Here is a 15,469-nt window from a genome sequence, read left to right as displayed (position 1 = left end):
TGTTTGTATGTACTTAACACTTTAATTCAACCCCAAGTGAAAAGTGCAAGTCACTCAGTCTTGTCTGACTCTTTGAGACCCCATGGACTGTAGCCTGCCAGGCTCCTCTGCCCATCGAATCCTCCTCTGCCAATTCTCTAAATCTCTTCTTTCTACATTAAAGAAAACAGCTATTATATCAATTTCATTGGTGACAACAGATCGTGTATCTACTTAGAGCCTTGTGACTTTTTGTCAGTCTGGACTAGTTTTCCACGTATAATGTTGAGACAATATAATATATTAGGTTCTTGTTACACCATGACCCTGGGATTTCCTTCATTCTTCTTTCATGCTGGATTTTTATATTCTTAAACTCCATGTTTTCCTTTACTTAATTTACTCTCCTGTTTTAATGAAGTACATTCCAGTAGTCTTGTAAACCTTCTGGAAGATTAATTTTGTTGAGACTTTAAAAACTTGATATTATCTTTCTTCACAATTAGATGATAGTTTTGGAAAAGGACTCAAGATTTGAAATCACTTCCCCCCCAAATTCTGAAAATACTGGTCCACTGATTTTCTTTTAATCATAAGTCTCAGATATAATAACATACTGTATAATTTATCTATTAAACACATATAACATGGTCTTTCTTTTAGTATATTCAGAGTTGTAAAACCACCACCACCACAAGAAAAATAGGACATTTTCTTCACACCAAGAAGAAATCCCATATACATTAGCAGTCCCCTTTCTTCCCACTCTCTTCCAGCCCAAGGCTACCACTGGTCAACTTTCTATCTCCATGGATTTGCCTGTTTTGCACATTTTATGTAAATAAAAATCATGTATGATCTGTTGTGACTTTTCCACTTAGCATGTTTTTAAAGTCCATCCATGTTGCAGCAGATATTTAACTGCCAAATGCCACTCCACTGCATGTATATACAACATTTTATTTATCTGTTCATCTGCTGAGGGACATCTGGATTGTTTCTACCTTTTGGCTATTATGAATAAAAGTGCTGTGAGCATTACTGTACAGCTTTTTGTGTAGACATATATTTCCATTTCTCTTGGGTATATATACAGACCTAGGGTTAGAGTGGCTGGGTCATGTGATAAATCTAACATTTTGTCTTTTGAGACACTGTAAAATTGTTTTCTAAAGTGGCTGTTTATTTTACATTCCCACAAGCAGTATATAAAGGTTCCAGTGTCTTCATAACCTCAACACTTGTTATGAAATGGAATCTTTTCATTTTGATTTGTATTTCCCATGGCATATCTATCTTTTCAGATGTTTACTGGTCATTTGTAAATCACATTCAGAGAAATGTCTAACTTAGATCCCTTGCCTGTTTTTTCACTGACTTAATTTTTCTTTTTATTGAGTCTTCAGGTTTATTCACAGGTTCTGGAGTTTCATATTTTCAGTTCTTACATTTATGTCACTGATGCATTTTGAGTTTATTTTTGTTTATGATGTGAGGAGGGGTGGGGAAGGTGCTGAACTTTATCCTTTTGCTGTGGTTATCTAGTTGTTCCACTGTCATTTGTTGAAAATACTTTTCTTTCCCCACTTAACTGTCTTCACACTCATTTAAAATATCAACTGACCATAAAGGATCATTTTTGGATTTTTAGTTTTATTCCACTAATCTATGCCTATCTTTATACTAATCCAAAATTCTCTTGATTAATGTAGCACGGTGCTGTTTTAAAATCAGGAAGTGTGACTACTTCAACTTGTTCTTTGTTCCACTGATTTCTAGCTTCCTTTCCTGTTGTTTAAAACTCTGCTGACACCCTGTCTTCATTCTGTGTGTGCAACCTCTTTTTCTCTTCCAAGTGTCTTAGGATCTTCTATTTTCCCCCACTATTCTGAAATTTCATGATCATATGCCTTGGTAGAAGTCTACTTTCACCCTGGTTATTCTGAGTAGCTCTTTACTGGCGCTCTTATCCTGAGTATTTGCTTCATTGATTCCAGGAAATCTTAAGTGATTACATTACTTTTTCTTTTTTGAGATTTATTGTTTTAACTTTATTTCTGGAAAAACTTTTATTAGTTTACCTTCATTTATCTTATTATTTATCTTTATTAAATAATGGAACTGGACTGAGCCTAAAATATTCTTTCCTTTTTTCTCTTTATTTTCAACCTGTTCATTTTTACTCTACTTTCTCTAAGATTTCCTCAAATTTGCATTCTCTATTTTCTATTAATGATTCTGCTCTTAAAATTGTGAATGTCAAAGAATATATTTTTTCTTTTTTTATAACATCCTATTATTTTACATACACAATTTTTTTTTCTTTCATTTTTAAGAAGTATTGTCTTTGCTTGTCTGTTTTGGTCTTCTCTTATAGGCTAGAGGTTTCCACCCATGACTATATACCTAGACTTGAAGCTGAAGGACTAAAAACCTCATTAAGAGCTCTATCAATATAGGCAAGGTTTTTGTACCAAATTATTTCATTAGGAGAACTGCTAATACCAATAAATTTATATTTTGCTGATGTTTTTCTCTATCTCTTGGGCTTGCCAGATTTCCCTAAGAGTTTTCCAAATTCTTAAGTGGAACGCAAGAGCTAGATTGCACTGTTCTGGAAGCTGGGAGTGGGGGTGAGGGGTAGGGGGACCCGCCAGAGCTTGATGTGGTGTGTGGGAAATGGAAGGATAGATGTTACAAAAGTAAGTATCTAAATTACCACTTATCTCCCCCATAATGTGTAGCATTCAACAGTGCCTGGTATCTCCTCAGTCTAGAATCTCTCTGTTCTGCTATTCAAGAGAATAAACTTCAGTATTCTGAGGCTCAGGAATGTTATCATGGACTAAATGCGAAGGAAATCTCTCTGCTTCTAAACAGATTTACAACCAGATCTCATCAACATAATTCTCATCTTCATTTTCAAAGGTATCTGATATACTAAAAAGGAGGCCCTTCAGAGGATCTGCAGTATAAACTGGACTGTATCTTGACTTTATCAGTAGCTAAGAATTCAGTTACTTGAACAGATAGCTCAACATCTTTCTGTTTTCCAGCTTCTAAAATTTTGTTGCTACTGCCTTCTCTGTCTTTTCCTTCTTTATTATGTGTGCTCAGTAGTGTCTGATTCTTTGCAACCACATGGACTGTAGCCTGCCAGGCTCCTTTGTCCATGGAATTTTCCAGGCAAGAATACTGAAGTGGGTTGCCATTTCCTACTCCTAGGGGATCTTTCCAATCCAGGATTGAGCCTGAGTCTCTTTTGTCTCCTCTGTTGGCAGGAGGATTCTTTAACACTGTGTCACCTGGGATGCCCCTTTATTAATTATACCTATTTGCTAAAAACCCAAACACTTCTTCATTGTCATTAAGGTTTCAGAAGGTAAATGCATGTGATTAATACACCATTTGAATCATACATCTTTTTTCAAAAGGATGACAAGGCTTCTTTTTTGTTGTTTTTGCTTTTTCAGTCATGCCACGCAGCTTGTGGGATCTTAGTTTCCCGACCAGGGATTGAACCCATGTGAAAGTGCAGAGTCCTAACCACTGGACTGCCAGGGAATTCCCCAAGGGCTCTTGAAACTGAATGTCAGAGTTGGAGATACACTTCCAAAGTACCTACCAATTTCAGACAACCTAAGTTTCATTAAACTTTTAATCTCTACTAGCAACTGTTAAAGCCCATGGGGTCGCGAAGAGTCAGACACGACTGAGCGACTTCACTTTCACTTTTCCCTTTCATGCACTGGAGAAGGAAATGGCAACCCACTCCAGTGTTCTTGCCTGGAGAATCCCAGGGACGGAGGAGCCTGGTGGGCTGCCGTCTATGGGGTCGCACAGAGTCGGACACGACTAAAGCGACTTAGCAGCAGCAGCAGCAGCAGCAGCAGCAGCAACTGTTAAAGATGCCTGCATTCGAAAGAGTAAATCAAACCTAATCCACAGATAAATAGAAAAGAATATGGGAGAGAAAAATAAACTTTGACAAGTAGAACATGAAAAGTCTCATTGGAGGAAATAATCTGAACATTATTTTGAAGAATTCCACAGACATATAAAAAGCAGTACAGAATTCACAAGCAATAAAATAGCACAAGCAAATACAAGGAACAACAATTGCTTCATTGAATCCTCTGCTTCCTTTGTTTTTCACGAAAGGTCTAACTCAAGGTCCTGAACTCAGAAAGCCCTGATTAACCACATTTACTTCTTCGATTTCAATAGCACCTAACATGAAAATAACTCCAAAACCTTCTTCCATTTATTTTCCAGAGCAAAATATTTACTAGGTTAGTGGTCTGCTCCATGTCACTGCATCAAAAAATCCCAAGCTGCCTTCCTTAAGCATCTCCTGTCCCCAAACCACTTCCACCTCCTTCGTCGTCAAGCCATCATATCCACTGAGTAAACCAACCAGCAAGCAATCCTTGAACCAAGTTTGATTCTTCCTACCTTCTCCTTTAAAACTAGTTTCCAAGTTTCCACTTACTATATATTTTTTCAATAAGAAGATAAAATCAATGCTCAGCAATTTCAAGCTTTACAGTCATTTTGTCTCTAGATGCATTCTAATAGCATTAAGAAGGCAAAATCAATAATCTGAGACCCAAACTAATCTACACTAATAGCTTTATCACCATTTTCTTAGAATAAACATTACTGGGAAGGTTTTCACTTTTTTATTATAGAACTGGTTCAGCTTCATGCTTAAGCTGGATAATTACAAAGTTGAGTGAGTGTAAAAAGTGTTTAGCAAAAAACAAAGAACAGAGTGAGTACTCCCTAAATTTAAAACTTCATTTGCTTAGTTTATTCAAACCAACTTTATGCAAACTATCTTCCAGAAGCTTACTCATCAACAGCCTATAAAACCAGAGAAACAGTTGAGAATATACACATACGTTTTTGTTTTAACTGCTGACTGATCCGAACTACAGGGAAGCTATAAAACATGTGGGCAACTAATGATCCCATGGCAATTATTATCCTCAGTTATAAACCAGAACGGACCATGTAGTCAAGATATGGCAAAATAAGGAGCAACAGAATCAAGTCATTTGACTCTTGTTCTGCATCATAATACCTTGTTGATACATAATCAACCAAACAAATTACTTGGAAGCAATGTATTTTACAGTGGTTTTCATAAAGTATTCTCGCACTCAATTTCAAAGTATTGAAGAGCTGTAGAAATGTTAAACTCTCTGTAAACATGTACTAGATAGCTTGCTATGCATAAAAACTTTTTCTTTTTAACGTCCCATAGTTACAGAATGCCACCTAGTCAGTCATCTAACAGTCACCTAATCTTTCCCTCTTCTGTAGAAAATGATAAAATGTTAATGAATTAATAATGAATTTCTAAGCTCAGAATAATTATTATCCATAAGATTATATTGATTGCCTAAGCCAAATTATCTTTGGGCTGTTTCACTACCTAATGTATGAGTAAGAAAAAAATTCATGGGAAGGGGAATACCACAACTTATTCTCCAAAAAGGAGGAAAAGGGGCAAAAAAGCAAAGGCATATGAATCAATAAAAACTGGACTTTCTGGTCAGAAGACCAACAACTGTCAAAAACTAATTTTAAAAACATAAATGTTATCTCATTTTAATGAATTTTAAGGATAACCAAAACTGCTGCACATTACTAAAGTGTTAACTCACTTGGAGTTTTCATAATAAAGGTACACCGTCTCTTTTATTTTTAAGGTATAGTTCATGAATAAAATCTACTGAGTGTCAACAGTGTGCCAAGCACTGCAGGAATACACAAAGAAAAGACTCTGGCATAGAAGTATTAAAAATCTCATGGAAATACAAGGTAAACTATAATATGATATACTAAAAAAATGTAATAGACGCATGTATGAGTACAAAGAGGCCACAGAAAATACCTAGGCCTGCCTGGTAGAGTCAGGGAAGACTGAAATCAAGGTGATGACCTCGCAAAGCAGTGAAGTGGAGAGGTGATTAAAGAAAAAGGATGACCATAAAGAAGGGACCATAAACACTCTATATAAAAGCCTATGGAGCAAAACAATCCAAAGTTAGAATGTTTTGGATAGACTGACAAATAATATTTTAGAACAAACCAAACACTATATACCACAAATGGGAAAGAACAACAACAACAAAAAAGAGTAAGAACAAAACAGACAATTACCTCCTTTTGTAGTATCATTCTGGGCCTGGATACCATGATGCAATGAATTATGAATGGCAGAAAGAAGATCTGCTGCTTGAACCATCAATTTTTGAGCTTCTGCAACAGCACTTGTCTAGCAAATAAATCACCAAAAACATTCTTACATATTCTTTCACTGAAAGATATACATTAAATAGGAAAATCCTATAAACAATAATGAAATTATTAAATGCTTGTTGTAATGACATTGGTTTTCACAAACTATTCACTTAATACAGGATGCCCAGATCCTGTCAGGATAGAAATAATTTTTTTACTCATTATCAATACTTTGCAGGAACCACTAAAAAGCAATAGGAAACATTTCTAGTTTATTCTACCAATCTCATGTTTTTTTTTTCTGAAGAGCTGTAGTCAACTAGAAAATGAGAAACTGCAACATTGCTACTAAGTCATTCATCAAGGTGAAATTTAAAAAAAAAGAAGAGAATTACAGAAGTTTGTAAGGGCTGGATCTGTACTCAAAATGAACTATTCACAAATTAGCCTGAAATTTACTTGAGTTAACACAGTACACAGACACACACAAATACTCACTATCTAAGGGTTGTTTTTGGTTCTACACAAATCTAAGTTAATTATTTAACTGAATGAAAGAAGAGCCTACCTAAAATTCTCATTTTTAATTTCTCCAATTAACTTCAAAGAAGCAATTTCAGCTTCTACTATTTTATCCATTAATAAGCAATACATATTTTTATATCAACAACAGACATAGATATGTTAAGAGTACAATGTAAAATTCATGTGACTTTTGGAGAAAATCATCAGGGATATTCTGACATAAACACACCAAATGCTGAGTGCTGTGTATGTGTGCATATACATAGAAGTCTCAGAACTACCAAAATAAAGCATTCCATCAAAAACAAAAATACTGAACAGATTAAATACCCTTACCTCTTTCTTAGTAAAGGCTATAAGCACTGTCAGTAACACTCGAGTAAATTTCACTCTGCTGAATACTGCTAAACATTGTTGGTGCTAAAAAAATAAGAAAGGACTAAAAGTTAAAAGATGCAAAGCCTTGTGAAAGAAATTTCATTTTAAAATATAGTATATTTAGTTCTAAATCTCAGTGTTAATACCTTACAAATACCTTCACTTATAGGCTTTTAAATATCTGAAAATGAGCTGCATAAAACACAATAAAATGAAGCCTATTTTACTGAAACAGAAATATATAATAAAGCTTCTGTATCATGAGGACTGATTTTCTCCCAAGTCAGGAGTTACACTATTATTTCAAAACTGATTTAATTAGTATTTTTAAGAGGACTGATAGAAACATGCTTTAAGCAGAATCAGAAAATTTAGGATCTCAACAAAGGTTTGACAAATTTTGATATTATGTAAATTCTTGACTTCTGCCAAGTTTTGGTGGATCATCTGAAAAAAAAAAAAAAAATTCTTTCTTCCTACCTACCTCATAGGAATATTGAAGAACTCTGAAATCATGTATCTGAAAGAGTTGTATTATAATTCTATCAAAATAAATACAAGGGAAATAAACTCCCTTGTAATGTCCAATTTTTAAAGAAATACCTTAAAAAGGGCTTCCATAAATTATAACGCAGTTCATAAAACTACAACATTAAGAGGCAGACTTTTCTGATATTATCTACCAGAAAATAAGTTCAATTACTTCCAGTTCAACTTCTGGGTCTCTTTCTTCTCCTTGTCGACTTCGAGTACTCTAAAATTTTAAAAAAGGTGAATTAAAACAAACACAAGCCTGTGAAAGCATAAATTATGATAACACAAGGTAAAGGAATAAATTAATTTATTGAGTATACACTATAATCTATTTGAAGCAAATATCTGGAAGGAAAACGCTGTATCACTTTATTTACCTAATAGTACTATATACACTTAGGTCATTTTGATATAAAGATCACACAAAGGAAAAAGGTATTAAAAACAGCAAAAGCAAAACAATGAATAATATAAGCAAAAGCACATGGTACACAGTACTTCTTTCTTTTAAAAGATCTATTAACTGAAGTTCCTGATGTTCTCAAAACTAACCCAGAGAAAAGAAATGCGATCTTTACAGAATCACATTGTATGATCTTTACAGAATCACATCATAAAGTCACATGGTACACACTGATCAGTTATACACTAACACGCAAAATCTTCTTAATACATATGTTACATATGGTTGAGTATTCGGGCAAAACCCAAAGGCAATACCACAGGAAGATCTGGTAGATCTGGGTTCTAGACCTGGAACTGCCACTTAATAATGCCCTTAAGAAGACTCAAGACAGGTTACCTGATGCTTTTGAGCTCTATTTTCTTCATTTGAAAGTGTATTTTATTGCCTAATACAGTGAATAACTGTAAATATCAAATAAGACAATAATGCAAAACTGTTTTGACAACCATGCTGTTATATAAGTGTAAAAAAAAAAAGAAATATAATTTTTCATCTTTAATCTCTATCAGAACAAAATTATCATGGTCATCTGGCCAAAGGGTGTCTGTCGCTCATAGGTTTTTACCAGATTTGAGAAACTATTTATTGCGCTCTTCTACTATGTTCTAGACACTGTCCTAACCATTAAAAATACAAAGGTGAAGAAGATAATCCTTACCTTTGAGGAATTTAAAACTCTAGCATCTTATGCTATTCTTAAAACAGCATACTAAAATGCTAAAACAGTGGCAAAAAACTGAAAAAATTTGAAATGGTTAAATTTTGAGTACTTGAAAGTAATATTAATTCATCAGAAACCACTCCAGTAGTCTTCAAACTCATTACCAAAAAAAGGCATAGCATACATAAAGGAAGGTGGTAGTCCTACCTACACTAGCTATTTGTAATTAGCTAAAGTTAACCTGACATTTAGAAGAATATAAATATCCTATACTAAAGAAAAGAGAAAGAAAATATACCTTTACTCTTCTTTGCATGTCATCCTCCACATCTTTTAGCATGCCTAGAAATAGAGACAATGATTTTAAAAGGAAACAAATTCAAATGTAAAACTTGTGAATTACCTTTATAAACGGTTTTACCTGTAACTCGAAGATCTGTCACACTGTTAGCCATTTTAAATCCATACGTCATTGACTGAAAATCTTCCTATATAGAAAAACAATAATTAGGCCCTTGAATAGTAGCAAAACCTTTCATCATTTTTCTCTTACAAAATCACTATTTGCTAAAAGGAAATGGTAATAGAATGTCACCTCAAATATTGCTATCATTCACCCAACTTTCTTTATAGTCAAACCATGAAAACACCACATTATAATGCTACTCTATCCCCTTAATTTCAACTGTTTATCCTTAGGCTATTTAAACATACTTGCATTCAATATGTTCATCAGCAAAACAATGCTTATGATAATATTACAGATTATTCCCACCTACAAAGAAGTCTCACATTTACAGGTGAACAATAAATACATAACAATTACCATTTGATGACAAGGTTGCAAAATTTAGACAAGACTCTTCAAAATCTATTATGTGTCTTTTTACACACTGTTAGGTTACAAAGGTTAAGCTTTACAAACAGAATTACTCAAAGTGACAGTAGAACCACATTCCCACGTCAACCCATTGTAAAGAAAAAAATTATTCAAATATGGGTTCCCACTCTCAAAATAATTTAAAACACTGCTGAGATATTAGCATATTAAGTCGTTTGCTGGATCCACTATGAAGAGTTTAAGATCATCTGGCTGATTTTGGCTAAGAAGTTAAAAGCTCCAATAAAGGAGTGTTTCTGCCATATTACAATTCTTATAAAATGTATATAAAAGCCTAATATAATGGAATAATCGACATTCACAGCAGTGCCCAGAACTGTAGAGAAATTTTTGGACTCAACAAAAACTTCAGTAAGCATGCAATTCATGTCAAACACTAAACCTTACAAAGAGAATGAACTACAAACAAATATCCTAGTCTCAAAGAACTCAGTAGAATTGTATGCCTCACAGGACTGGGTCTTTTAAGTCTCAGGTTGTATCACAGAGCTATAAACGTAGCCTCTGGATGAAGCTTATACTCTTAGCTCTACTTGGACATCAAATAGGATTCTCAAATTGTACATGTATAAATATGAACTTTCATAGTGTTTACCACATTGCTAAAAGGCACTTCCATCCATTCCATTATTCAGGCTGAAAACCTGAATTTCAAGTTCTCTTGTTTTCCCACAACAAATCAAACCCATATCAAATCCATCAGAAAACACTGTAGGATCTAATCTTCAAATTCTAATCACGATGTCTGACTCCTTTCACAGCTATTCCTAGTTCAAGGATCCACCATCTCTCACTTTATAACTGCTTCCAGACAGGTCCCCCACTTTCCACAACTGTCCGCTATATAATTTATTCCCACCAGAACCAAAAGGATTGGTTTAAGATAAGTTATTTCACGTCATTTTCTACTCAAAACCTTTCAGGAATTTCCTTCCTCACAGCAAAATCCCAAATTTCTACAAGGCCTCTGAGGCCCTCCATCATGTGGTCTTGGTCCCCCTTGTCCTACCTACCACTCATCTCCAAGTCCACGGCACTGCAGTCCCAGGCTTCTTGCTGTCCTTCAAGCACATCAAAAAATACTCTTCTCATAACCTTTGTAACTGCTGATCCCTCCCCAAAGATTTTTTCTTTAAAAGATTTACAAAGCTCCATCCTTCACTATATTCCAGCCACTGTCTCAAAGTGAATTCCTCATACAGAGGGTTTCCCTGTGCATTCTAAAATAGCACCCTCCCACCACTTTATATCTCCTTCCTCCGCTTTATTTTTCTTATCGTCACCTGGCATTACATACGTATTTGCTTATTTACACATTGACTATCTGTCCCAGGGAATACATAATCTCTGAGCTCAGGGCTTTGTTTTATTCACTGCTTTATCTCTAGAGCTTAGAATAGTACTTGGCACAGAGTATTGTCCAAAAAATATCTGCTGAACGAATGATGACCTATTGTAAGGCAGGGGCCATTTCACTGTTAATCTTAGTACATCAGGCTGGTTACAGGATACATGAAGGGGTGGTGGAGACGGAGGGGTGGTGGAGACTGTGGCAAATGAGAGAAAGTACACTTGATCTAAAGGAAGCAGGCCCCCACTCTCCCTCTTGTGGGCATGAAGGAATGCGAAAAGTTTAGTATAGTCTCCTAGTTGTTTACAACAAAAACAATGTAAAATTGTCAGATTTTTTTAATGTTACCAAGTTAAAAAAAATTAAATTGGCCAAAACTTTGTAGAAAAAGCAAACAAACAAAAAAGCACCTGTAAACTAAGCCCTCTCTGTGGACGGTTAGTTTGCCAAGAAAAATTTAAGGAAAAGCACAGGTCTGTGTAATTAACACAAACCTCAATAACAAGAACTAAGTCACTGGAGGTCTGAAGCAGAAGAGTTACGTCAACAGATGCTGCACTAAGATAATCACCATTGAAACGGTGGATTTACGGAGGACAAAAACCAAAGTGAAACCAGAGAGAAACCAGATACTGGACACCATTCAATAGTTCAAGCAAGAGCTGATGATGAGAGGGACTGATGTTATAACCAGAAATGATGAGGTGTTGAAATCAGGATATATTTGAAAGGTAAAGCCAACATGATGGGCTGAGGAATGGAATATGAAGTAAACTGTACAATAAAGGATCATTCTTAGGTTTTCGGTGTGAGCAACTGGTAAATGATGATGCCAGTTACCAGTTTGGGAGGAGCAGGTTTAAGGGCAGAAATGGAGTACAATTTTAACTACATTAAGTTTGTAATTTCTTTGGTCATCCAAGGGAAGATTTCAGGAAGGCACGCTTGAGTCTGAAAGTCAGAGGAGAAAATCAGGCCTAAGGATAAATTTGGGCTTCAGTTCATAGCAGCTATTAAATCCACAGAACTATATAGGAAATCAAACTAGGGAGTGGGAGAGAACTGGAGCATCTACAGAAGCAAGCACAGGAAATGGACTAACCAGTGAGGAAGAAAGAAATCCAAGAGACTGTGTATCAGAAAGATAAGAAGAAAGTATTCCCAAAAGTGGTCAACTGAGTCCACTCCCTCTTCCCTGAAGAAGGTGGAGTGGGAACGCTGGATTTAGTGAGAGGGATATCATTAAGGAGCTTGTTAAGACTATTTCTGTTTAGTGATAGAAGAATGTGTCTAACTGGAGTGGGTTAAGAAGAGAAAGTAAAATAAGCAAATATTAACAGCTCATTCAAGGAGTTTTTGGTACACAGAGTAGCAGAGATGTGAGACTGCAGATATAAGGAGCTATGGATCAAGGGAACTATCATGTTTTGGTTTTAAATCGAGTGATATTAAAACATGTTTATGTGCTCCACAACTAGAGAGACTGCATACTCCAGCTAGAGAGTCCATGTGCCAAAATGAAAGATTCTGCACGACACAATGAAGATCTCATTTGCCACAACTAAGACCCAATGAGGCCAAATAAATATTTTTAAAAAACATGTTTATAGCCAATAAGAATAATCTAGTAGTGAAGGATATAGCAGCAACACAATACAGAGAAAGGATTACTAATTGCAGTAGGCTCAAGGCGCTAGAATCTGGAACAGCGGAGAGGCTGAGAGGTTCAACTGTCATAGGGATACTTTAACAATGTGGATACCATCACAGGGTTAGCACCTGTGATAATGATAAAATGGGGTACTTCTAATTATACCTGATTGTAACTAACATTCCATTAAAGTAGAAAGCAAGCTGTCAGTGAGGGCTGACACTGAAGATCTGAGAAGTAAAAGATGTGAAAAAGTCACATTAGAGATTGGAAAGGCGAGTTTGCTACGGAAGGGTTGTAAGATAGGATTGTCTCTAGTCTTAAGTGCCATTTGAGATTTGGAATCCTAAAATTAAAGTTAGAACAGACACACAAATGTGTATTTTCTCTAGCTGCCTACTCTGTTGTTTGGTGCAAGCAACAAATAGGCAGGTGCTTGGAGTTTTGTCAGTAAGTCACACTATGAGATTAGAGGGGCAAGGGAGTTTGAAAAGTGATTTTAGCACTAACAGGGCCATGAAAATGAGAACATGAAGAAAGTAAAACTAAAGCAACAGCACTCACACTGGGTAACATAGTAAGGGCAAAACATGCAGACAGATAATTCAGATTAGGATTTGAAACAATTAAAATGGCCACTAGTAAGTGGCTTCTAATTTATTGTACATACCATGGAAGAGTACCATTACTACCACCATTACTACTATTGGCTAACATTAAGTGTTTTATCACGTGCCAGGCACTGTCCTAAACATTTTACTTGTATTATTAATCCCCACAATAATGCTCTGAGGTGGGTATAAACTATATTTTATAAATGGGGAAAATGAGGCATAGAAAGGTTAAATTCCCAAAACCACAGAAACTAGTAAGTGACAGAGTAAGAACACAAACTTATCTGGTCTCATTCCCCTGAGGCTTTTTTAACTTGTATTTTGAAAAAAAAATTCAGAATATAAAAATAAAGAAAAGTCCCATATTCTCATCTATATTTCCTAAATGGTAACATTAAACCATATTTACATTATAGTTCTCTATTTTTTCCCCTGAAAACTTTGAGACTAGGTTGCAGGCTATGATACCCCTTTTATCTGTAAATGCCAATGTGATTTCATAAAAAGAAAAATCATGATCTTATAAAACCACAGTACAGTTATCATATCAAGAAATGGATGTGTCTTTAATCTGGAACATTTCCTTTGTCCTTATCTTTCATGCCTTGACATTTCAGAACAGTAGAAGCCAAAGTTATTTTGTGTTATGTCTCTAAATATGAGTTTCTCTTATATTTTTTTAAAATTAAACTTGATTTCTACTAAGTCTGTGCTCTACAGCCTGCATGCCGTAACTACTGAAGCCCACATGCCCTTGAGCCTGTGCTCTGCAATGAGAAACCACCATAAAGAGAAGCCCACACGTCACAACTAGAGAAAGCTTGTGTGCAGCAATGACGATCCAGCACCATCCATAAGTAAATAAATAATTTTTAAAAAAATTTAATTTAATTTAATATTTGATAGGAATACCACAGAAATGATGCTGTGCCTTCTTAGATCACTGAATCTGAACACACATGGTGTTGACTTATCCCATTACTGGTGGTTAATTCTGGCCACTTGGTTAAGTTGTTAAGTTTCTACACTAAAACATCATTTTCCCTTTGTAATTAATAAACATCTTATGGAATGATACACTAAAGCTAGGTACAAATCCTATGTCTCATTATACTTCTGTCTACTAGTCTGAGCATCCTTTTATGATTCATATCAGAAATAATGCAACACAATGCAATGCAAATAAAAACCATGAGGTAGATCTACCAAATGTGCTGGTATGTACAGAAATCTATTCTCTCTTCTGTGTGGGAAAATGCAAGTTGCAAAGAGTCTACATAATTCCATGATGTTAAGTAAAATACACATGGGTACAAAGAGAAAATACTTGGAAAGATAAATACCAAATGAAAAACAGTGCTTACTCTTTGCCAGGCAAACCAAGAACTTTCATGGTTTCATTTATTTATTGTTGTATTAGAAATATGCTCAGCTGCAAGTAAGAGAAAAATCCAACTACACTGAATTAAGTGACACAAATTTATAGCATGCCAAATAACATAAACATTAGAATAATAGAAAGTAGTCTTTCAGGTCCACTATCCTAACTTTTAGATTTTTACATCTGTCACAAAATGAAGTAGTACCTCCAAACATCACATTCATATTCAAACTGGTATACTATTAAGAGTAAAAAGGGATGCTACAATTACACTAGGACAAAACGTGTCAGGCAGAACGGTTCCATGCAAACCAGCCATGTACAGACATTAGCTATGACAAAAGAACACACTAAAGAACGGCAGAGAACAAAACTGAAGTCTGGGGAAGTAAGGAGATTGGGATCCAAGTTTAAAGGTAAGACTCTGACCTAAAAGAGTAAGGAGAAGAGAAGACGCCTAGGAATTAGAAGGAACATCCTGTGCACAAGCATGGGCTAAATGAAAGAGAGTAACATACAGGACCAGCAGAAGAATAAAACGCCAGGTAAGAAGAAAAGAGTATATACGCACACATTGTTTCATTGTATTTTACTTTATTTCACTTTGCATATACTGCATTTTTTAAAACAAACTGAAGGTCTGTGGCAACTCTGCATTGTCATATGACAGCATTTTTTAGCAATAAAGTTATCTTTTAACTAAAGTATGTACATTGATTTTTTTAGACATGATGCTGTTTCAGTTACTAGACTACAGTGTAGTAAATATAACTTTA

At 35.2% G+C, this 15,469-nt stretch overlaps 1 protein-coding gene across 17 annotated transcripts in view; it reads right to left on the bottom strand.

Annotated features, from left to right (window-relative positions):
• Nucleotides 1-15,469, bottom strand: part of NAA35 (N-alpha-acetyltransferase 35, NatC auxiliary subunit) — a 94,440-nt gene that overhangs the window by 38,159 nt on the left and 40,812 nt on the right. For all 17 annotated transcript variants that reach the window (XM_081521894.1, XM_081521940.1, XM_081521982.1 and 14 more), the window contains 5 exons: nucleotides 9,217-9,283; nucleotides 9,094-9,137; nucleotides 7,838-7,888; nucleotides 7,093-7,176; nucleotides 6,151-6,265 (listed from right to left, as the gene is read on the bottom strand). In XM_081521894.1, the coding sequence (XP_081378020.1) occupies nucleotides 6,151-6,265; nucleotides 7,093-7,176; nucleotides 7,838-7,888; nucleotides 9,094-9,137; nucleotides 9,217-9,283 (361 nt within the window). The remainder of the gene's footprint in view (nucleotides 1-6,150; nucleotides 6,266-7,092; nucleotides 7,177-7,837; nucleotides 7,889-9,093; nucleotides 9,138-9,216; nucleotides 9,284-15,469) is intronic.

The sequence above is a fragment of the Giraffa tippelskirchi genome, chromosome 1 (genome assembly GCF_054371585.1).
Source record: "Giraffa tippelskirchi isolate mGirTip1 chromosome 1, T2T-mGirTip1v1.2.pri, whole genome shotgun sequence".
Classification (NCBI taxonomy): domain Eukaryota; kingdom Metazoa; phylum Chordata; class Mammalia; order Artiodactyla; family Giraffidae; genus Giraffa; species Giraffa tippelskirchi.
This window is presented reverse-complemented; position numbering and strand designations above follow the sequence as displayed.